Source organism: Emydura macquarii, unplaced genomic scaffold (assembly GCF_026122565.2).
Source record: "Emydura macquarii macquarii isolate MOO-44397 ecotype Brisbane River unplaced genomic scaffold, CSIRO-AGI_Emac_v2 contig_1253, whole genome shotgun sequence".
NCBI lineage: Eukaryota > Metazoa > Chordata > Testudines > Chelidae > Emydura > Emydura macquarii.
In genome coordinates, this window is record NW_027131390.1 from 37,642,648 (window position 1) to 37,668,091 (window position 25,444).

A 25,444-nucleotide genomic window follows, 5' to 3' on the forward strand; every position below is an offset into this window, starting at 1 on the left:
GGAGTGTTCCCTTTACTGACCCTTGGGAAGTTAATAATAATGGTGTAATTTTCAGCAGCTACACTCAGCGCTTCACTTTGCACCCCTAGATTTCAAAGCACTTTGCAAAGGCTGGTGTCGCTATCCCCTTTTTCGACTGAGGAAAGTGAGGCTCAGGGAGGTGAAATGACCTGGCCGAGGTCACTCAGCAAGTCAGTTGCTGAGCCAGGAATAGGGAACGCTGGAGATACTAGGGAGATTAGCTAAGGGCCAGTCTGGAAGGCTTTTAAGTGTGAGCTCTGTAATGTAGGTCACCTGCTATGGCTGTGAAATTTGGTGCCTGGGAGTGTTTACGTTTCACAGTATTTATTTTGCAAGATAATTGAAGTGAGAGGCCTGAAAATAAAGCTGCCAGTTGGGAAAGGCCTCTCCTCAGCCCCCAAGTTATTTTAATATTTCCATATCTGTCTTTTTCTTGCAGTAATGGAAAGAGACAGGCTCTTTGCAAGTTAGAGTTGAAATTCTTCACTCTGTCAGGAAAGAGACAGTCGTTTCTGGTGTGGTAAAGACAACCCGATTGTGAGGTCAATACAAACAAATGATGCCAAACCTTGGCCTCAGATTTATGAGTGTGCATCCTAGCACACAGGCTCCAAGTACTATCCACATAATGAGGATTGACACTGGAGATCACAGTTACTGAACTGAGAGTGGCTGGTGACTGCAGTTGGTGAAAGAGCATTTCAAAGGGATGCTGTATTGCAGCTTAGCTCCAAAATCTGACCTACCTTAAAAAAAAATACCTCCCTGGTGCTAAAAAATTAAACAAATGAACATCTGCCACCTCACATCCACTATCTTTGTGACCCACCCCCCATCAATGATGTGGTAGCATTCACTGAACTTAGAGTGGCACCCATGGCACACTGCACTCTCTAGTAGTGGAGGGACAATGAGCAATCATTAATGACAATCAAGGCTTTGGAGAATTAGAAAGCATGTGAACATCCAGGGATTTCACCATGCTTAGAAAAACAAAGGTTTGGCTGATGGAGGTTTGGATAATGATGTTTGTCCTACATCTCTCCATAGGCTGTGCTCAGATATCAATGAAGATCTCATATAAACAGGGAAGCAAATACCAAGAGCGGTTTGATTTTTATGTGTATCTGAAACAGCACTATCCCTATCTCCCAGGGGGCACAGAGAAGTCAGCAGAGAAAGAAACGATGAGATATAAGCTACTTCAAAGGTGCTGCTACAAAGCAAGAGAATAAAACCTTCAGTGCCAAAGGGCTGCAAAAAAAGGTAATGGGATGAAATTACTGAGAGCTGGAGAGGAACCATTAGGTGCCATCCAGTCACTTGCCCCTAAGGGCACAGGGTAGGACTATTTCCTGCAGCATATTCTTGTGTGGCCTTTTAACTCCACAAGGAGAATGCAGGCAGAGTGGCATCGCTGCACCCTGCTCCCTCTCCCAAAACTTTCACTGCTCTTCCCCCGGCCCCCAAGTCAGCACACACCTCCTCATTTGTGATGACACCTCTTCAAGCACAGTGCTGCCTGTCAGGAAGCTGGGAGTTATGACAGCTTCTGCTGTCAGTTTTGATTAACATCTATTTCAGGCCTGTCAGTCAGGTAGCTTTCATCTCACAAATGCAGCTCATTGGACTATTCCCTTTATCCCTTCGGCTCTTCATTCACATGCTGCGCCTGCACAAGGGTTTATAGCTAGCCAGCTGTAAGGCCAGGCACTACAAGGATGCCCCCTCTGGGCTGTTTATTATTTTAATTTTATTTTCCTTCCCCAGAGAGTTTCAGGAATTGCAGAAATGCAGCTGAACTCAGAGGAGGATATCCTGACTGGGTTTATGGGTGTGCTGGGTTGGAGAGGAAAGAGGAAGGTTTGTTTTTTCCTAAAGAGTTGCTGATGCTTCAAGGAAAACTTTGAAGGTTAATGAAGAGGGTCAATGACACAGAAACAACGATGAAAATGGAAGGGCAGAGGAGAGTTTGGATTCCGTGCCAGGGCAGATGAAGGATTCCTGCACACCACCGTGGGTAGCTTTATTACCATTAACAGCAATAGCAGCTATGCAAGCTAAGGCAATGATAGGGATAGTAAACCGATTACCTGCTGGGATCAAGGGAGGATAATTCTTTGTGCAACCAACAATATTATATAATTGGTTAAGATGCAGCCGGATGTGGGGAGATTTCTCCTTCTTTTGAAACATCAGGTATTGTCATCTTCTAAAACACAGGCTAGCTGGACCATGAATTTGTGGGGAGAGATAGTCAGCTGAACATGAGCTTTAGTGGCCACAACAGCAACTGTGATCCTGGGATGTACAAATACAGGAATCTTGAATCCGAGTATTTGGCACTGGTGCAACCACTGCTGGAATCCTGTGTCCAGTTCTGGTGCCCACAATTCAAGAAGGATGTTGATAAAAGGGAGAGGGGTCAGAGAAGAGCCACAAGAATGATTAAAAGATTAGAAAATCTATCTTAGAGTGACAGACTCAGAGCTCAATCTATTTAGCTTACCAAAGAGCAGGTTAAGGGGTAACTTGATTATAGTCTATAAGTAGTTATGTGGGGAACAAATAACGGGCTCTACAGTCTAGCAGAGAAAGATCTAACATGATCCAATGGCTGGAAGTTGAAGCTAGACAAATTCTGATGAAATAAGGCGTATATTTATAACGTTGAGAATAATTAAGCACTGGAATAATTTATCAAGGGTCATCATTGACCATTTTAAAATCAAGATTGGATGTTTTTCTAAAAGATCTACTCCAGGAATTCTTGTGAGGCAGTTCTCTGGCCTGTGGTATACAGGAGGTTAGACTAGATGATCACAACGGTTCCTTCTGGCCACAGAATTGGTGGCCCTAATCCTCAATGACAAACCTCAGATTTCTAGTTATATATGTGTATGGCAGGGAGAACTTGTCCTTGTGAACCAAAGAGATACATTTTCAAACATTTCAGCACAAGAGATGGAAAGCCTGATGAGTTCCTTTTTGGGCTGACCCCTCCTCCAATATGAGGCTGCACCTCTCTTCCTAAAAACATCAGAGGCATTTCCAACTCATCCATAGGGCTCCGAGTCTTGGCTATGCCCATCAAAGCGTAAGCGTCAACCAAAGCTCTCTCTGCACTCTGGGCTGCCCCCCTCCACCCTCTGTCTCTGCCCCTAGCTCCCTCAGCCTCAGAGATCTAGTCCAACCCCCTTACACTTCCTACACTGGCGCTGACTAGACACCACTGATTTAACCTTCGAGTGACTCATTAGACATACCCTCTGCATCCCAACATTGAGCTTGAGCACCTGACATCTCAATAGAAGAGCCCTGTGCCCCACACATGGGCCCTGAACCTGCCAGGCTATCACAGGGGCACACTTGGTCCACAGCTGTAAAATTGTAGTGAAGGTGGGTGTAGAAATTGCTGGATGGAAGCTATAGGGCACAGTCAGCGTAAATCCCTCAAGGCAGGGTCATTTTAAGGCCTAGGATCTCTCTTTTCACACCTAAAAAGCTCTTTGTTTCAGTGTATTTCAGGGAATTGCAACCTACTCTGTCCCTTCCCTGTCTCTCCTTTAATGTGGGAAGATGGACATCGTTTGTCAAATTAACTTGGTGTCTCAGAGAGCTGTGCTGGGATCATTTACTGGACAGGCCCTTCACTGGGTATTGAACTCTATGCTGCCATGTGGAATGCACATAAGAGCTGGAGAAAATTCTCTTCAAATACCCTGCTAGTTCCCCTTGGGATTGTGCTTCAAAAACGGGGCTGGTTTTTTCATTTGTTCTCTCAGCCACAACTGGAAATATTTCCCTGCTCAGTTTGTCTGCAGCATGGATGACTTTTTCCTTCCACTCCGAGTCTATTTCTTACTTGTCTTGTTCAACGTTCGTCTAATTTATGAAGCTTTGGGATTTGTTGCTAATAATTTCCAAGGTTACAGTTCCAGAATGTCCTGTTGTTTTGAAAGCCCAGGATAGTCAGGTCTCTGCCATTTCCACTCACTGGCCATAAAGCATTCTGTCTCTCCACCTAAATCAAAAGCAACTTTCATAGACTCATAGAAGAGTAGGGTTGGAAGGGACCTCAGGAGATCATCTAGTCCAACCCCGTTCTCAAAGCAGGACCAACCCCAACTAAATCATCCCAGCCAGAGCTTTGTCAAGCCGGGCCTTAATAACCTCTAAGGATGGAGATTCTACTACCTCTCTAGGTAACACATTCCAGTGCTTCACCACCCTCTTAATGAAAACTTTTTTCCTAATATCGAACCTAGACCTCCCCCACTGCAACTTGAGACCATTGCTCCTAGTTCTGTCATCTGCCACCACTGAGAACAGCCTAACTCCATCCTCCCTGGAACCCCCTTTCAGGTAGTTGAAGGCTGCTATCAAATCCCCCCTCATTCTTTTCTTCTACAGACTAAACAAGCCTAGTTCCCTCAGCCTCTCATCATAAGTCATGTGCTCCAGCCCCCTAATCATTTTTGTTGCCTTCTGCTGGAATCTTTCTAATTTGTCCACATCCTTCCTGTAGTTGGGGGCCCAAAATGACACAGTACTCCAGATGTGGTCTCACCAGTGTGGTCTCACTGAATAGAGTGGAATAATCACTTCTCTCGATCTGCAGGCAATGCTCCTACTAATGCAGTCCAATATGCCATTAGTCTTCTTGGCAATAAGAGCACATTGTTGATTCACATACAGCTTCTTGTCCACTGTTACCCCAGTAACTTTTCTGCCGAACAGCTGCCTAGCCAGTCGGTCCCCAGTCTGTAGCTATGCATGGGATTCTTCCGTCCTAAGTGCAGGACTCTGCACTTGTCTTTGTTGAACCTCATCAGATTTCTTTTGGCCCAATTCTCTAAATCGTTTAGGTCACTCTGTATCCTATCCCTGCCCTCCAGCATATCTACTACTTCCCGCAGCTTAGTGTCATCTGCAAACTTGCTGAGGATGCAATCCACTCCATCCTCCTGATCATTAATGAAGATGTTGAACAAAACCAGTCTCAGCACCGACCCCTGGGGCACTCCACTTGTTACCAGCTGCCAACTAGGCACTGAGCCATTGATCACTATCTGTTGAGCCTGATGATCTAGCCAGCTCTCTATCCCTCTGATAGGCCATTCATCCAACCCATATTTATTTAACTTGCTGATAAGAATACTGTGGGAGACCGGTGTCAAAAGCTTTGCTAAAGTCAAGGTATATCACATCCACTGCTTTCCCCACATCCTCAGAGCCAGTCATCTCATCATAGACGGCAGTCTTTAAAACTTTAAAATATGACAGTTTGAAACTGCTTTTGTCTTTTACAGAAATATTTCTTTGTCATTCTCTACAGATAATTTCTCACTGTGCTTCACCTCCTTCTAATTTAATTGCATGTGTATTAGTTCCATTGTGGCTGGGTATTAATATTTAGACCAGGAAATGTGTTTTTCTGTTTACCTAAGTAAACATGACAAAGATAGTTAATGGGCCAGTCAGTATACTAGATTTTCCTTTGCTTCTCAGCACTCTGTCAGGGGAGTAATTTACAATGATGCTCAACAGGATCTGCTAACTCACTTGTCATGCCAGAAGATGTAAGCCAAATGATACCCATGTCCTAATCTGCACAACCAACATTGTGCAACGCCAACATGCCCAAAGCCACACACTCCATAAGATATTGGAAATCAGATTGCCAGAGAAGTTTAGCAAACCCCCCCGCCCCACACACACAGCAAGGTAACTCTGTTAATAGGAACTGCATGCTGTCACAAGGAACTGAAGCTGAAGAGATATTTATGCTAGAGATGAAGAAATATCTATTTCTAAAAGCCCACAGAATCGGACAGGTTAACAACAGGCTACAGGTTGGCCAGCTAGGCTGGTTGGTTCAGTAGAAACTGTGAAGGTGGATTGGGAGCCCCAGACAATCTCCCTCTCCTATTCATGCCGCTTCTATAGAGTTTAGCTCTGGGAACCAAACCTGTTGGTATGCTAAACAATTGCTACTGGTCCCAGCTCTACTGGTACATGCAAGCCCAGGGTTTTTGGAGACGCGTGCTAGAGCTCTGCACAATACAGCCTCATTTGTAAAGCACCTTATTATGCAAACATGCCAAGGCTCTGCACATTAGAAAGCTCTCTAACTATATCTTCATTTGGCTCCTTCTGTTCCGCCTGCAGAACCAGGACTGAAAGAGCACTTATTCACTCAATTGTTCTAGCCCTATTGATTCCAGTGGAGAATGAGTAAACGGCGGACTCTCTTCATTAAGCCTCTGCCATTTTGCAGGGAAGAGGCACTGAGTTAGGTTTTACGGCTCCAACACTCTCCTCCCTAGCTATCATCATGGAAATGAAGCTTGAATTTCTTTAAAGGCATAGAGAGCAAGACTGAGCCGAAAGTGCAGGAGCGCATGTGGACACAGCACAATGGGAGCACTCTGCACCAGCCGCCCTACCTCCCCTTTGGGGAGTGCTGCGTATCTTTCATCCACCTCCAGGTGGCTCTGTGGATGGTCCTGCCCTCTACCCTCTTGGGGAGCAGCAAAGGAGGCAAGATGAAAGCTTTCAGGAGTCTTGATCCCACTGCATTTTTTCAGGAAGGGAATGCAGACCTCCTGTGGTAGTTGGGAATTGGGACAGAAACCCTCCTGAAGTCACCTGGATTTATACCCTAGGTGAGAAACTAAGTCCCTGGTCTGGTTTGGCTTTCAATACAACATCTCCTAGGGATGATCTTGGACTCCCATGTTTAGGAAGGATGCAAATCTCTGGGGCTGGTCTGCATGGCTAAAGTGCAAACCAAGCAAATAATCCCAGGAGAATATGCCGCAAGCAGCACACGCCCAAAGCCTTTCTTTGCATTGATTTTTCTTGTCTACTTCAGCTGGAAAGCAGAACTGACAATGTTCCAGGGCTGGTCAGCCATCAGAGGGCAGATCTACATTAGAAGCGCTACATGGGTGCAGCTGCACTGCTGTAGCACATCTGAAGAAGATGCTGTCTGCCGACGTGAGAGTACTCTCCTGTTGGCATAATTACTCCACCTCCATGAGATGTGGAAGCTATGTTGGTGGGAGTGTCTCCCCCCAGCATAGCACTGGTGTGGACAGTGCTTAGGTTGCTGAATCTTGTGTCGCTCAGGGGAGTGTCTTTTTCACATCCCTGAGTGACATAAGTTAGATCGACTTAAGCTGTTGTGTAGACCTGCCCTAAGAAGTCAACGATTCTGATTACTCAGAAATAATCAGGATGCAAAGTCTAACTGAGGGTGTCTCTCTCCGTCAATTTACATTCTTATACCTGGTCCAGAGAAAGAAGCTAAATCCATTAGTCTGAACACACCAGCACAAGACCAAAACAAACGGCTGAAACTCTTGGGTGCCCTGTGCATCTGAGGGTGCAGGCAGGAAGGCAAAGAAAAGAAAAAGAAAAGACGGACCAGGTCCCTCTGCATAGTATGAAAGCCCACACTGTATGTTAGGAAGTCAGAAAACTAACTTATGAATGAAGGCTGCAAAGCAGAGGACAAGATTGAGAGTGCACATGAAAACTGGTGATTATTCTCCTCTTCTCTGACATTGTCTTGGAGGAGGAAAAGCATTGCAATGGATTGCGATGGAGCTGCTGAATAACAGAAACACAATAAAACTATCAAAACATACAAATCTCCAAACGGACTCCCTGTGGGTTTGCTTGTTTAGGGATTGCTTGGTACATACCACTCAGCTCCTGGGAACATATTTGTGTTAATACATTACTGATGTTAACAGAAAGATCTTAGAGATCTGGTGCTCACCCAGCAGAGCTGCAGACACCACTGTGAAGCAACTCCCCATGGGATGAGATCAAGCTTTCAGATGTTCCCAACTTCAATTTCAAACGGGTTTAGAAAATTATTGAATAATACATTACAGCAGCTGAATCACTCTTATAGTCGATGATCAACTGGTTTGCCCAGAACGTAGGAGCTGATAGTAGTTTATGTGACTAGATACAGCCTTGACTTGTGTGGTACACACGCATACTGTGTACGGAGGTCTGAAGATCCTCACAGAGGAGACAGGGGCCATTCCTTAGCATTTGGCTAGTGTTTTATTGTTAAGTTAGAATCATTTCTTGGAGTCTGAAAACTGGACCAGCCAATGCCCTGGTCCCAAATCCAGATAAATCTCAGACCTTAATGTAGACCCACATCAAACAAAGACCAGACATGGCCTGATACTCAGACTAGTCCCAACCTGATCCGCCACCCCTGTAAATCCAAACTGGAACCATTGATAGACCCAACCATGTAAAGGTGCATAGGATACGCACTTCCAACTGTTCCTAACATCAACAGATAGCCCAGAAGGGCACGCTTACCAGATCATAGAATCATAGAATATTAGAGTTGGAAGGGACCTCAGGAGGTCATCTAGTCCAACCCCCTGCTCAAAGCAGGACTAACCTCAGCTATATCATCCCAGCCCGGGCTTTGTCAAGCCTCAGCTTAAAAACCTCTAAAGATGGAGATTCCACCACCTCTCTAGGTAACCCATTCCAGTGCTTCACCACCCTCCTATTGAAAAACTTTTTCCTAATGTCCAATCTAGACCTCCCCCACTGCAACTTGAGAACATTGCTCCTTGTTCTGTCATCTGCCACCACTGAGAACAGCCTAGCTCCATCCTCCCTGGAACCCCCTTTCAGGTAGTTAAAGTCTGCTATCAAATCCCCCCTCATTCTTCTCTTTTGCAGACTAAACAAGCCTAGTTCCCTCAGCCTCTCCTCATAAGTCTTGTGCTCCAGCCCCCTAACCATTTTTGTTGCCCTCCGCTGGACTCTCTCCAACTTCTCCGCATCCTTTTTGTAGTGGGGGGCCCAAAACTGGACACAATGTGTCCTCACCAATGCCGAATAGAGGGGAATAATCACTTCCTGTGACCTGCTGGCAATGCCCCTCCTAATGCAGCCCAATATGCTATTAGCCTTCTTGACAACCAGGGCACACTGCTGACTCATATCCAGCTTTTTATCCACTGTTACCCCCAGGTCCTTGTCTGCAGAGCTGCTGCCTAGCTCGTCGGTCCCCAGTCTATAGCTGTGCATGGGATTCTTCCTTCCTAAGTGGAGGACTCTGTACTTGTCCTTGTTGAACCCCATCAGATTTCTTTTGGCCCAATCCTCTACTTTGTTTAGGTCCTTCTGTATCCTATCCCTACCTTCCAGGGTATCTACCATTCCCCCCAGCTTAGTGTCATCCGCAAACTTGCTGAGGGTGCAATCTACCCCATCCTCCAGATCATTAATGAAGATGTTGAACAAAACTGGCCCCAGGCCCGACCCCTGGGGAACTCTGCTTGTGACCGACTGCCAGCTAGACATGGAGCCACTGATCACTCCTCGTTGAGCCCTATGCTCTAGCCAGTTCTCTATCCATTTTATAGTCCATTCATCCAACCTATATTTCCTTAACTTGCTGATAAGAATACTGTGAGAGACCATTATCAAAGCTTTGCAAAGTAAAGGTATATCACGTCCACCGCTTTCCCCACATCCACAGAGCCTGTCACCTCTTCATAGAAAGCAATCAGGTTGGTCAGGCATGACTTTCCTTTGGTGAATCCATGTTGATTGTTCCTGATCACCTTCCTCTCTTCCAAGTGTCTTAAAATGGATTCCTTGAGGACCTGCTCCATGATTTTTCCAGGGATTGAGGTGAGGCTGACCCATCTGTAGTTCCCTGGATCCTCTTTCCTCCCTTTCTTGAAGATGGGCACTATATTTGCTTTTTTCCAGTCATCAGGGATCTCCCCCAATTGCCACGAGTTTTCAAAGATAATAGCCAAAGGCTCTGAAATCACATCAGCCAACTCCCTCAGCACTCTCGGGAGCATTGCATCTGGCCCCATGGACTTGTGTATGTCCAAACTTTCTAGACAGTCTTGGACCTGTTCCTTCAGCACTGTGGGATGTTCACCTCCTTCCCATTCTGTGCCGCCCAGTGCAGTAGTCTGGGAGCTGACCTTGTCTGTGAAGACAGAGGCAAAAAGGCTTCGAGTACCTCAGCTTTCTCCACATCCTCTGTCACTAGGTTGCCTCCCCCATTCTATAAGGGGCCCACACTTTCCCTAATCTTCCTCTTGTTGGTAACATACCTGTAGAAACCCTTCTTGTTCCCCTTCACATCCCTTGCTAGCTGCAACTCTAATTGTGCTTTGGCCTTCCTGATTTCATTCCTGCATGTTCGAGCAGTATTTTTATAATCCTCTCTAGTCATCTGATAAAGCTTCCACTTCTTGTAAGCTTCTTTTTTGTGTTTAAGTTCACCAAAAACTCCTTTGTTAAGCCAAACTGGATGCCTACCATATTTGCTATTCTTTCTGCACATTGGGATGGTTTGTTCCTGTGTCCTCAATAAGGTTTCTTTAAAATACAGCCAACTCTCTTGGATTCCTTTCCCCTTCATATTAGCCTCCCAGGGGATCGTGCCCATCAGCTCCCTGAGGGAGTCAAAGTCTGCTTTTCTGAAGTCCCTGGTCCGTATCCTGCTGTTCTCCTTTCTTCCTTTTGTCAGGATCCTGAACTCGACCATCTCATGGTCACTGCTGCCTAGGTTGCCACCCACTTCTACTTCCCCTACCAAATCTTCCCTGTAGTCATTCGGGGAGTTAATATCTGTCTTGCCACAGATCTTAAGTCTATGATGGAATCTCTCAAAATACCACTTCAGAAGCAGAGAGTAGAATCTGAAATAGATTAACTGGCCATTCTTTTCTTTTATGGCAGTTGACATTTATCTGAAGTTGCATCATTTGTGAAGTATGTGCTCTGTTATAATTGGCTGTTTTGAAGGAGCATAATAAATTGCTGCACACGGGGTTCTACACTGACAAAGATAGAAAGGAAAAATGGCCAAGAGCAAGCTACTACAAACCCAATACAAAGTGGCAGAATCCTCACACACAAAGAACAATACATTTGTTTGTGATGTGCAACAAATTGGCCTGTAAATACATTCAGGAGAACCTTGAAGAGACAGGCGCCTTTCCAGTGCATTGCTCATTCTCTGCATACTCAGGAAATGGTAGCTGTGTTACAATGTAGTGAAAGATACTTGAGTTTATTTATCTATAACTTTATATAACTTTCCCTCCCCCTTCCAGCTTTTGCCCTGCCCTCTGAGCATTCAAAGCAGACTGTTTCCTGCCTGGGCTCCAATAGGAGCAACATTGAGGGCATAGGAGAGACAGGTTCCCAGCTCTACAGTTCCAATGCCCAGCTCCACCCTGGCTGGGTTGGGGATGCAGTGATCATTTAAACAATCATGCAATCCCAGAGTTAGCGGTTCATTTTGTGATATGTATGACAGTAATGTTTAGCACTTTTTATAGCATTTTATGCAATTCCTGCTTTACATTTTGGCAAACGTAGGAAACAGCTGCAGACAGAGCCACAGTGAAAAGTAAGAATTAAAAATTTGGTACAGTATGTATTTAGTACAGTAAATAAGGTTCTTCTGTAAGCACTGCACTTAGCAGTGTGCTAATATCTCTGACTGACACTGAATAAAACAACAATTGTGCAGCCTCCCCAGGGAGCTACAGAAACTAACCTATTTTCCTTCCTTCTCAGTAGGTTTGTCATATCAGCTCTTGGCTTGTCAAGTCACCAATTTCTTATTTCCATCGTGTGTGTATTTCAAAGCAAGAAGTGTGCTTTTTAAACAGCGTTTGAGGGAGGGATACATTTTTAATAAACAGAGAATTAGATTGGAGTTTGTTTTTCATCAGCTTCTATCCATTTGCTCCAATGTATGGACTTTACTTAATTTCATTGTATTTAATGTTGTGAAGGTTCCATAAAGAGACTGAGGAGACAGAAGCAATAAATCATTTCAAAAGCCTCGTCAAGTGCAGAATGCAGACGTGATTGAAACATCAAGAAAAACGAACAAAAAAGAACTCTGGGCACGTTGGGACCAGGCAGAGGAATTTTGTAATCAACAAGACATGGCACAAATCAGGCAGCGCTGGACAAAAGCCAAGAGATGAGCCACTTACAACTAATTTGGAGACCGACTGCTCATTCTGATATTTTACCTTTAATTTTTTATATTACAAACCATCACTAAGAGGGAAATAATCATCCCAGATGTGTTATTGAGCTAATGGAAAATGAGCTTTAATCCTCCTCAGATCATATTCTACTCCATAACCAGAGCGGATCCAATCCTCTTCCCTTTGAAGTCAATGGACCTACTATCTGATCCCACTCCCATTTTTTAGAATGCCTTTAACTCTTTCTCTCCCCGTGAGGGAATTCAGGTTGGGAGAACCAAAGTCTGAACTAACTTTTTTCTCATGTTTGTTTGCAAAGTCCATGACATTTTCCACATAGAAGCTTTTCAGGCTTCTAGAGATCTCAGCCAGCATGCAGTGCCTGGGGCTCACAGTGCAATCTAGCCTTTGTGTTTTGTATGCATGATGGAAGAAAAACAAGTCAAGCAAGGAAACAACAAACAAAGATTTCAAGTTTCCAAAGGGCGGTTATAAGCAACAGCGATTAAAGAATTAAGGAAAATCTCAGCTATATCCTTTTAAACTCCAGGATTGATAAAGTTGCTTTTCTACTTCCCACCCAACCTGAAACAAATGCCCTGGCACATACTGTTTGTCTTGAGCCTGGCGGGTTCGCTGTTCCGGCTGCCCGCTTGGTTTATGGCCTTGACAAGGAAGATGTATCTGGTCCCACTCTGCAGCCCATGCACGGTGTAATGGTTCTGTTTGATGTTGGGGACAATCATCCAGCTATCCATGGAGTTGTACAGACCTGCAGCACAGGAGCAAGGTGTGCAGAGGAGATTTATTACCAGATAATGGAGTCAGAGGACAAGATATAATGCAAAGGCAATACAAGCTGGTAAAGTGGAGTTCATGGACCACGCATCCTTCAGACTGATTTACTGTCTGCCCAGGAGTTAACAACGGAAACCTGCAGAAAAGGCTGAAGGAAAATTTACATAAATGATAGAAAATGGCTGCTGGGGGAATTCCTTTTATTATCACATGAAAGCAAAGCTTGCTAAGTCAAAGCTGGAAAGGCCAGGGAGTGATGAGAAAGGGGATGCAGGCGTTTCAGTCAGCCTGTCATGTCGTTATCTTGGGAAGGGATGGGGGCGAGGGCCAGAGAAAGCTTTGAACAGAAATTAAAACAAAGATCCTTCCAGGGCCAGGCCATCTGGAAGATGAAACACCCAGCAGAGGATGCCTGGGAGAAGACAAGATAAGCCACATACAAGGAGCCGCTGATGAGGTCTCACTGAGTGGGCAGGCTTGATTGTTGGTTTGTCTCTGGCTTACGACTCACATTCATTAGAGCTGCTTAAAAGGGCAGCTAATGAGCTCCAGGTGTAAGCTCTCCCATTAATCATGGAGAAGCAGCAGCAGTGGTCACTCCAGGAGGCACCTGCAGCTGCACCCCTGGCCTTGCCAAATGTGCCAGGTCACTGGGGAGCTCTCCCGGTTTGTAACTTAATGCAGAGAGATTTGTTTATCAGACGAAAGGTCGTAGCCTGAGCCCGTTTCTCTGAACCACCGCCTGTAAACATAATCCACCCTGGCTGCAGCCATTCAAATTAGCTTTCCCTGTCTACAGCAATTACCATTGCAACAGGGCCATGGAATGCTGCTAATACACTTTAGCAGCCTCACTGAGTCTCCGTTTCAAGCTGCCATGTAAAGTGCAAATAAAATACTGGTGTGCAAGGGAACTGATGAGAAACAATGCATCAGCAAGTGCATCTTGGAAAGGCAGCAAGCTCTTGATGGAGTTTACTTGGTTGGAATAAACGCAAACAGCGAGGGGAATGGACTGGCAGTGACACCCCACTGAACACGCTCCATGCCGGGGGAATTTTGTTCCATACATGCTGTGCTTTCAGCAGCCAATGTAATCCTGCCATGCTAGCATGTCCTTTTCACGGCTCAGTGGGTTGTGGTGCTATGAATATGGACGCCCCTCCCCACTCGCCACACACACACCTTCCGCACATGCTCAACGTGCAGGGAGAATACTCCAGAGTGGAGCTAAGAAGTGCTGTCAGTTCAGCAATTGTGTCTGTTCTCCTGATAGGGTGGTGCTGGAACCATGCAGCTGCTTCCACCCTCTTGTAGCAAAACTCTTCTCTGCCACAAATGTTTCCCTTGGAGATGTCCACTTCTCTCCTACACTGGTGTCCTGGCTGCAAATGGGAATTTCCCACAGCCAAGCACAAATTCACCACACAGCAGTTGTTGTTTTGGTCAATATTTACTCCTTTTCATTAGGCATAGCTGCTATCATACAAGCATTGAGAGTAAAGGGCACCTGGTTCTGAGGGTGAATTCACATCCAAAAAGCAAAAACAACGAGAGTTCTATGGCACTTTAAAGACTAACAACTTTAATTTTAGCAGGCATAAGCTTTCATGAAGCTCAGCTCACTTTGTCAGATGCAGAGGTAGAAATGAGAAACATAAGATCATCATATACATATACAAGTGCATAGAGAACAATGGGGGAGGTGGATGAAAGCCGGGTACTTGAGGTCTAATGACAGTCATTGAGTAGGAGGGGAGAATAGGTGAGCAAAGCAATTTACCTCTTGTAATAAGAGAGCCATTCCAAATCTCTGTTTAAACCCAGTTTGAATGTGTCAAGTTTGCAGATCATTTCTAACTCAGCTCCATACAGCAAGCCAGCACAAGGGGTGTGTACCATTGCTTGATGGCCACTTAACCTCTCCTTTAAGGACCTGCATGGGATATTGGTGGTCTAACCTTGTGCTGATGCTCTGCTCAGGAGCAAATTTCACCCTCCACAAGTAGATTTTGTTTTGTTCAAACCAGTTCCCCCAGTAAACAAATGAAACCTGAGCTTATTTGCTATCTCTCCTACAAGCTCTCTCTCCTACAGGAAAATCTTGCTGTGTCACTCAGCAAGTTGTAATCAGTGACACCACAGACATGTTTTTTTATTTTATTTTATATTTTATTTATTAAAAATAAAAGGAAACAATAATTTATGCTGCTTTATGGTTCTAATACCCGCCCACTAGTAGTCACATCACATATATACCACATGGGGCTCAGTGGTCGCAGATTAAAAGGGGAAAGAGATACAGAGATAATTAATAGTAATCCATGGGTGATGCTACAGGCTAGTGTAACTCATCCTAGCAATATGTCACTTTGTCTCCCTCTAGTGTCTGATTCACATAAGAGATTAAATGTCTACTAAAGCTCTTAGGTAAGGGAGTTAGTTACTCCCTTAGCTCACAAACAGTGAAGGATTATTCTTTTAGCACTAAGGGTCCCCAATTAGGTGGTTATTATACAGGCACATTATGTAATAGCCTATGCTAAAACCAGATCACAAAGTAGTAAGGGAAAGAAAAACAGCAACACTGCATCCATGGGGGACATTCTTATTACAGATATCTGTTTCAAGCAAGTGCTAATGTCAGTTAGAGAAGAAACTGCAGTGAAAATCTGCAATAGCCTACCAGGACTGGAGGAAACAGACAATGAAACATTCCTGGGCCAATTTGCAATACTCAGATCCACAGTGTAGGGGGATGGAAACTACCCAATTTTCACCTGTTGCATAACAGACACCCAGGCATGGGTACCAAAGATGTTCCCAAGGACCAGATGTAAATCATCTGTGAGATGGGGAGTATGGAGCAGATTTCAACACAGACAAAAAAAGCTTCACAAAGGGTTATAAAAATGTACCCCAGGAAACGATCCACTGGCCCATCTTGGCTATGTTGGTAGAACTATGTGATGATGACTCTGCTCTGCTGTGTTAAATGACTGTAACTTTTACTGCTATTGCTGGCTGAGGATGTGAGGGGGTGATGGCGCTGGCTGGATGGGAGATAGAGGGATGGGGATGGTGCTGGCTGGGTGGGAGGTGGTGGGATGGTGCTGGCTGAAGAAGTGAGGGGCTGCTGGTGGGGGGAAAGCAAGGAGTGAAGGGGTAATAATGTGTTGTGGGGCAGGGAGTGTTGGAATCACTGGAAGGAGGTCCCATAGCCTTCTCCTGATGACAATGGGAACATGGCTGCAGAAGGCTGCCTCAAAGTGCAGGTGGCTTCAGTATTCTAGCAGCCTTGCTCCACTGCTCAACTGTGTTGTGCATGCTAGGCTGTAGCAGAAGCACTGAAGAAGGTGGGTGCTGGGAGCCTCTAGTTTACTGGTTAAATTCTCTCCCTAGCTCCAACATTTCACTTGTGCTGGATGGCTGGGTTGTGGGGGGCCAGACATAGTAGTCAGAGACAGAGCCCACGTCACAAGACAGAAGTCAGTTGGGTTAGGGATACCAGGAGGTCAGAGGCAGGAGACAGGCTGGAGATCAGAACCATCGCTCAGATGCCAGGAATCACACTGGGTCAGGATGCCAGGAAAGCAAGCTGGGGAGGAGGGAGTGGGCGCATAAGGCACACAGTTCAGAACAGAGTGGAGCCTATTTTTTCAGATAGCTCCTGTTTCTCCTGCTGGCTTAAAGTGGGGCCAGCAGGCCAATCGGCTGCTCCAGGACTCCACCAATAGGAATGCAGGGGCTGAGCCTAAAACTGAGGCTGGGCTTCATAAAGCCCAGGTACACACGCATCATCAGGCTGCAGCGTGGCTGCTCCTGCTGACCCAGATTTGAGACACATGGGTCATGACATCCTCCCCTTCCTTGAGGGAACCCTCTGGGTGATGTGGGTCCAGGTTTCTGAGGCTGGCTGCTGTGTAAGGCCTGACTCAGAGCAGGTGCATGAACATTTTCCTCTGGCTCCCAAGTGCGTCCTCTGGGCCATAACCTTCCCAATTGACCATGAACATTCTTTGCTCTGTGTAATACTGGAATTGAGAACTTTGTGTACAGTGCTTTCCTCTTGACCCTGTACCTGTACCGGTGGGGGTGGTGATTGGGTTCTGTGAGGAAATGTGTTCTCAGTGCATGGCTTCAGAAGTGAGACATGGAACACAGGGGGGACGCTAAGGGAGCAAGGGAGCTGAAGCTCGAAGGTGACCGAGTAGATTTGTCACCAAATGTAGTATGGGCCAAGGAACCAATAGTCTAGTTTCTGGGAGGATCTGTCCCTGTAGACGTGTTCTGTTGAAAGCCATGCCTTTTGTCCTACGGAGTAGGCTGGTCCCTGTAGTCTATGTTTCTCTGCAAGCCTTTTGTAGTCCTCCTTTGTCTTTTCAAGATGTCCCTTCACAACCTCTTGGATGTGATGGAAGTGTTCTACTAGGTCTGAGGCAGATAGACTGGGGGGAGGGTATGGGTAGTCGTAGGTGAAATTGGGGGTGGTACCCATAGCTGATAAAGAGGTTATGGTCTGTGGATGTATGATCTGCATTATTATATGAGAACTCTACATATGGTAACAGTGAAGACCAGTCATCCTGATGATGACTGATGTAGCATCCTAAGTATTGTTCAAGGATCTGATTGATTCTTTCTGTTTGGCTGAGGACAGGTACATGAGGATTCCTAATAAACGTAGAGCCTCATGCCAGAAGCAGACAGTAAATGTGGTCCCTGCTCAGAGATGATACGATCCAGGAGACCATGAAAATGGACTACATTGTTTATCTAGACCTGGGCGGTTTCCTCCTCAGAGGGTAGGGAGGGAATAAAGGAAGCCATTTTAGAAAAGCACTCTACCACTGTCAGGATGGTGGTGAAACCACTGCATTCTGGTAGTTCCACTACAAAGTTCAAGGAAATGGCTTCCAAGGGCTGAGATGGGGTGTCCAGAGGTTGGAGGAGACTGCAGGGTTTCTGGCAAGGGATCTTGGTGAGGGCACACAACTGGGAGGATATTATAATGGTCTTTATTCTGGAGTGCATTCAGGGCCACCAGAAAAAATAGAGTGATATAAAACCCAATGATTAACGTTCCAAGTGTCCTGCCAAGCTGGAATCATGGCACAGTTAGAGAACTGTCACCTTCACAGGTCCAGGGGGAACATAAACGCGGTCCTTCACAATGCGATCCCCCCTTCCTGGTATTGTGTGGTTGTTGGTTGACAACTGCCAATTCATTGGATGGAATTCCAGAGACAGAGGCAGAGCAGATGGGTGTGAGCATGTCCTGGTGGTGAGTTGCAGTAAGAAAGTTACGGGATTTAAGAATGTGGGCTGGTTCCAGACTGGGTCCTCATGGTTCAGGGCCATATCTTTAGGACAAGGCATCGCCCTTGCCTTTCCTGGTTCCAGGGTAGTAGGTCAGGATAAAGTTGAACTGGGAGAGGAATAGGGCCCATCAGAGCTGTCATTGGTTCAGGGTCTTGGTCCTGCACAGATACTCCAGGTTCTTGTGGTCCATAAACACTTGGACTGGATGGCAGGCCCCTTCCAAGTAGTGTTGCCTCTTTTCAAAGGCAGTCTTAATTGCTAGTGGGACCTTGTCCAGGATCTCATAGTTTCGCTCAGCAGGTGTAAGCTTCCTTGAATAAAAGGCAATGGGATGCAGTATTTGCTGGGTTCCTGCCTTTGGGACAGGATTGCCCCAATTGGCATACTAGAGGCGTCAGCTTCCACAACAAAAGCTTGAGCCATGTCAGGGTGGCCCAATACTGGAGCACTGGTGAAGGTAAGCTTCAATTGCTTAAATGCATGCTGGGCCTTGAGTGACCAATGGAACTTGGTGTTTTTTCCAGAGTAGGGTAATGAGCGGCTTGGCTTGTTTTGAAAAATTCTAAATGAATTTCCAGTAGAACTTCGTGAAGGCTCAGAAACATTATAGGTCACACATACTGTGCGGGGCTGACCAATTGTGGCAGCCTGGAAATCATGTGGATCAGCGTAATGCCTTCTGGGGATAGGATGCCCTAGGAACTCTACTGAGGTCTGCTCAAACTTTTTTTTTTTAATCTTATTTTAACTCCAGATGCTCTTGTTATCCACTTAAATTTCCAAGTCCTGCTAAGTTTTTGGTCTCATTGTGGCAATAAGTTCCACAGGCTATTATGTGTTGTGTGAAAGAGTGTTTCCTTTAATTGACCACCCCCATGTTCTTGTATTATGATATAGGGTGAACAACACTGCCCAGTGTACCTTCTCCAGATGAGCATTATTTTTTATATCTTTACCATGCCTCTCTCTAACATAAGCCATTCCGATGTTTTCAATCTGTCTTCATATGAGTTTTTTTCCAGGCCTCTAATATTCTGATCACCTGTCTCTGAATGGGTTGCTCCACTTGAACGGGTATTATTGATTTTTATCTGCAATTTTCATTGACTTGCTGTTTACTCCCTTTTCTGAACTGTTAATGAAAATTATAAATAACACAAGTCCTAATGTTAATGCCTTTGATGCCTATTATGTACCTTCAGTCAGCTCAACACACTACACTTGGCTGTGCTATCCTTCACAGCTTCTAACCCATGTGTCAATGCTCACATCCAAGCCAGTTCAAATTTGCTTGCTGCATTGGGGGATCCAGGACAGATCAACTTTGGTGACTACTTAAGAATATGGCTTAAAAAGTTAGATCAAAACTCTCCCACTGATTGAAGAATGTAAGGTATGGAAGGTCCCTGAAGGCCACATTTTATGGAAGGTATAAATGCACAAGAGCCTGGTATGGGAAGTTCTAGAGGACTGACATTCTCATCATACTGTTCATGGGAAAAGATGTGAATTCCTGTTAATATCAGTGAGGTCTCGGTTGAAAGTCCCATGTCAGACCCTGAAAATGTGCTGTCTGATTAGCTACTATTTGCAGCCTCTTGTTTTATGGAAGGCGAAATGGTGCTACAGACATGGACGTGGCTATAAAACATCTCTACTGCAGCTCCCCGCTCAATACTGGGAGAGCATGCAAGGAGGTAAAAGCAGAGTGCCAAATGGCTTGCCCTGTGGATCAGAATATCAGACTGCTTAGATTCTTGGCTTGTTACTGCCTAACAGCTGGAACACAGTGGGAGGTACAGGTAAAGTTTGCTAATTGTCAGCTAATGTCTGACTACAAAGAAGAAAGTTTAATGGGATTTTTCCTTTTAATGACAGCACAAAGGATGCAAGAGATGGTTGGATAGGCAGGTTATATCAGCTCTGAAGATTTCATTCTGCCGTTCTCACTGGAAACCTCCCGCACATTTTAAGGTGTACTTAATACGCTCCTTTAGAAATCGCCCTCTGTTGTGACACTCTGCATTTTCCTTTTTTTGCATTGACTAGCAATCCTTTATCTGCAGCCAGGGCTCGCCTCCTACCAACAGCACATAGGCTGCAATGATGCTTGGGTCAGGATCAGTGGCACAGGGTTCAAGGCCACACGAGTTTCCATGTAATAAACTGATCCAAAAGGAGTGAATGGCTAGGAAATGAACATCACTACAAATACAATGAAATGAGATCACACTGGGAGTTAAATTTATCACCTCTTCCCTGGGAGCGTTACACCTCTGTGGGAAGCACACACTAATTCAGTAAAAAGCCTAGAAACCCCACACACCAGCTAGACTACTTGAATTCCAATTTCTCTTTGTAACCTGACTGTCAGTCTCTTCCTCCCATGTGGTGCAGACAGGAAGGCCCTTCTAGTCTGTGAGTCGCTTCAGAAACTAAGGCCAGTCTGGGCACTCAGAGAGACATCCGCATTATGGCAGTGGGTGGGTGATATGAAAGTCCACAGATAGGAGCCCCCACACATCCTGATGCTCTGCAGATTACCAAGTGGCCAATTAAGTGAATTTGGTGCTTTCGCCCCAGGAATAAGAAACAAGCCAATTGATTCTCATGGCCCTAAACTGAACTACAGTTTGTGAGGATCAGAAAGGGACCTCAACTAGAATCACGGCAGGTGAGGGCAAGTTTGCCCTTCCCCTGATGGTAGCATGATTTGGGACAGAGCCCAGTAATGTATAATCCCATTGCTCCATTCTTGTTCTGTCTGCCTGCTACAGTTCGGTTATCAAGATGAGGGCTGATCTAAAAGCTTCCATCAAAACTATTTTTTGATGGAAAACTGGATTTTCCATCAAAACTATTTTTTGATGGAAAACTGGATTTTCAACAAAATAAATGTTTTCATGACAATTGTCTGTATTCCATAGGAAACTGCACCTTTTCACTGAAAAAACAAACACCCAGAAGTCAGAATATTTTGATTTGAATAGTCAGCTGCAGTTCCTCCTGGGAGTTGTAGTTCTGTCTCTTCAAGATCCTATTTGCCTCTATGTCTCAACCTCAATTGAAACTACATCTCCCATGATGCACCACAGCCAGGGTCTGCCCATGATGGAACCATGCTTCATCATGGGAGATGCAGTCTGACTGGAGAGCCTAGACTATAGAGGAAAATGAGAACATGAGGCACCCAAACTACAACTCCCATGAATAGGGCCCTACCAAATTCACCTGTGCATTCTAGTCAATTTCACGGTCATGGGATTTGAAAATTGGTCAATTACATAATTTCAGATGCTTTCATCTGAAATTTCATGGTGGTGTAACTGTGGGGGTCCCAGTACAAAATGGGGGTGGGTTCGCAAACCTGTTATGGGGGGCTCTGAAGGAAGCGTCTGAGTCTGATATCCCCTGTGCTGCTGAGAGCGTCTCAGCCCGGCCAGGACAAGCAGCTAGAGGCCTCTGGCTGGGGCACTCCCTGAAGCATGGGAAGATCAGATTTCACTGGGAAAGGTCAAGTTCCAGACTTGGAATAGGAAACAACATCTACTGGAAAACACATTATAGAGAGGAAAGCTGGCCCAGTGACTAAGACACTAGCTTGGGAATTGGAAGACCCCTGGTTCAATTCCCAGCTCTGCTGCAGGCTCCCTGCATAGCCCTAGACAAGTCTCTCTGTGCCTCAGTTCCCCATCTGTAAAATGGGCGTAACAGCACTGCCCTGACTCAGAAAGGTGGATGAGGATAACAATTGTGAGGTGCTCAGATACCTCACCGATGAAAGCCTTAGATAGGTGTTCAAGAGGCTAAAGAAGCAAGTGTTAAACCATTGGTCAGTGTTTCTATTACCCAGAACTGTGGACATTCTGGAAATGTATGGAATGACTCATACTGTCCAAGCATTATACCTCCCTGAAGGAGGGAAGGAAAGGGATCATGGAACTGTGTGGTTATTGCTTAATTCCCCCTTTCAAACATGCATAATAGTCTGATATCAAAAGAAGGACCTTCATAGGACCCTCTCTAAACCAACTCTACAGACTAGCATGGGAACTTTGTACCTGTTTCTTCAGATTGTACTAATTTTTCACATCATATTTGCAAAGGTGGGGGAGGGGGAAAGGCAGTGTTCTAAAATGAGAAAATGCACATATGCTCTATGCCATGAGGACTAGCCAGGCTATTGGAGAAACAAATCACTGCTTTTGGGAGCAGAATCAATAGCTTTTGGCTTTAAAGGCTCAGTGCTGCTCCCACCTACCCTACACTTCTGTAAAAATCAAACAAATGATGTTTTCTGTGTTTACAATAAAAGTTTTTTATCAGCTCTGACAATGAATGATGATCAGAAGGAAATAGATACTGAAAATGAGTCATCTCAACCACAGTTTTGAATCTCTGGTCTCCTCAGTCTCTAATTTACCGAATCTCTTTAATGATAATCAATGGTTTTAGCAAAAAGAAGGCAATAACCTTGTTTGGTAATCTTAATTTGGGGCAGGGAGATCAAGCAGATGTTTAGTGTATGCTACATTTTACCATATTTCTTTATCTCCAAGATTTCAGCTGATTTGTGATGTCTGAAAAAAATTCTGACTAGCTAATATTAGAACAAAGTTCCAATCACTAATGTCAGATGTACAACTTTGAAATGATAAATACAATTATTTTAAACATCAGATTTGCTATACCTGGAACCTGACTGGAAGAACAGCCAGCCCAGATTAGCCTTTTCTGATGTCCCTTTCTGCTGTCTGATTTTGTTTGACTCAGGATAGCATGGTGCTGAGAGACGCTAGGAAAAAACCTACAACCACTGCTTTGCTGCTAGGCACAGATTGTTACATAAGAGACAAAGGTGACCAGTAATAGACCAATCCTAGTGCACACCTCACCATGCAGGTGAGCAAGGTACTTCAAAATCAGAGGCAGGTGTTTGAGAATAGAGGTTAAAATCAGGGAGGTCAGAGAAAAAACTAAATTATGTGATTGCAACGCTGGGGAAAGGAGCTGGACTGACAGCTCTAGAGAACAGACTATTTCGTGCCAAACTCAGAGCAGGGCCTGCAATGGCAGTGGCTGGGAAAGGCTGTTCACACTATCCTGGCATGCAGTACCCACCTCCGGGGCTCTCTTCCAATGATTTCTTCAGTCCTTGGCCTCTCTGCTGAGGCTGCTAATGAGGGGAGTTGGAGCCATTTGGAATGGCTGGTTTTGTGATGTATGTATTGTCCACAAGGGGCTGCATCCTGCTTCTCTGACTCCAGCTGCAGCACAGCTGGGCTGTATGAAGTGGAACCGAGTCCCAAAATCAGTTCATACAGGCCACTGAATAACTATTAGATGATGACAACATTGCCTAGGTTACTAGTTTTTTGAATGGGACTTGATCTCCCCACCATTAACTTCCGTTCTAGTGCTAAGTATAATTACAGTATATGTTGCTCTTATCTCTCTAGTTCAGAACAGCAGTAACAAATGAAATATTCAGAACAAATTAGCATAGACAATCTATCTTCTCAACAAAACAACACTGTCTCAGTGCCACATCCCCTTCCCAGAATTTACTGTGCAGTTCTCTTTTTCCCTGTTTTATTGCTGGGTCCCCACTGTTGGTCCTTATTCATTGTAAGCAGTGAGCATTGTGGGGCACAAAATGTCTTTTTAAAATACTTCTATTCACAAGCTTGCCTTCTCATGTTCTGTGTTTGAATAGCCCCACACCCACCTATTGTACCATGCAAATACATAACAATAAATCCCGTGAAAGACTCTGTATCCCATTATGAACTTCCAGAGCCATGGGAGCCATTTGTTAAATACACTATTAAAATATTTTTCAGATTAAAAAACCAACCCCCCCACAATTAATTATTATCTAGGCACAACATGTGTCCCGTATGTGTAGGGGGGACAAGCCTTCTCTTTTTCACCAGTGGGGGGTTAAGAACAGGGTACAAAAACAAGTAGAACATGTCAATAAATGCAAGAGCACAATGCACTTGGTTAGGACACGACCACGAGTTCATGTTCAAAGAGATCCCAGCCAGGCTGCACTGCCGCTTTCCACATTTTTCACCCAAGAACAGTTGTTTAGGGCTGAATTACAAATGACTCCATTCGCTCTAGCAGCAAGGCTGGGGGTGGCTACAACACTGTGGAATCCTTGTAAAGATGCCTCTTAACATGGCTACTGCAGCATTGAGCCTAGGGCCACGTGAAAGTACAAGAGCCAGCACCCACTGCACACTGTCCAAGTCGTCACTGAGGAGGTGGGAAGTGGAAGCTTGAACTGATGATCCCTCATCATTTGACCACAATGTTTACTAAGCAATTAGGCCCCCACAGGCATCAATCACTAAAAGCCCTCAATATTCCTTTAATCTTATCCCTGCCAAGCAAACTTGTGGTGGGATTGACGAGTAATTAGATAAGACAGGCATCTTCTGAAAGAATTACCTAGAGACTTCTCTTGATGTTGTGGGGGTAAATAAAGCAAACTTCATTTTTAGCCTGCAGCTCGCTGAGCACCAGCTTTGTCCTATTTGTATAATCCTAGGGAATTATGCGAACATGTTGCGGTGCACACTCATCTTGGTAGCTCCCCGAATGGCCAACCACCAGACAGATTCGATTTGCTAATGCTGAGGATGCTTCAGTGAACTGAAGGCTTCGTGGACACTTAGTGCAGCACAAAACAATTCAGTTCTGGACCCCCCAAGGACAGAGTTGACAAACTGCACTTCAAAGTTCCTCTCTTCTCCTTAATCATTTCGATTACTGCCCTGAGATGTGTCCTCAGCAAACCTCTTCTTACAGCTTCCTCCGAACTCCCCTTTCTCCTGGGCTAGCCAGCCTGCTAACTGCCAGACCCAAAGGTTCCTTGGTTTATTTTTGCTCCTCAAATAAGAAAGGGGCAGGGGGAAAATGGGGAGTGACCAAACTTCAGTGCAAAGAAATGTAAATGTCTTGGGGCCTTAAAAAGTAAGGAGGAAAAAGAAAAGAAAAGAAAAGAAATAGTCGAGTTAAAATTCCCATTAAGAAACCAAGATGAACTTGCTTGCCTGGATTGCTAACCCCATCTTCATTCTCAAATGGAAATCCTCAGGGGAAACCTCGTTCACTTTTGCCTCGTGAATGCTGATGGTTTCGTTTTGCCATTTTGCTGAGCTTGGAGAATGAAAATTGATTGGCCCATGTTTCCTTCTGGGCTCTCATGCACTAGTCCTTTGTGGCAAGGCAGGATTGCAAATGCCATGAAGGACGGGAGA

General features: G+C 45.0%; 1 protein-coding gene across 2 annotated transcripts in view; it reads right to left on the reverse strand.

Moving 5' to 3' along the window:
• Positions 1 to 25,444, reverse strand: part of MID2 (midline 2) — a 246,607-nt gene that overhangs the window by 19,937 nt on the left and 201,226 nt on the right. For both annotated transcript variants that reach the window (XM_067548512.1, XM_067548513.1), the window contains one exon: positions 12,664 to 12,825. In XM_067548512.1, the coding sequence (XP_067404613.1) occupies positions 12,664 to 12,825 (162 nt within the window). The remainder of the gene's footprint in view (positions 1 to 12,663; positions 12,826 to 25,444) is intronic.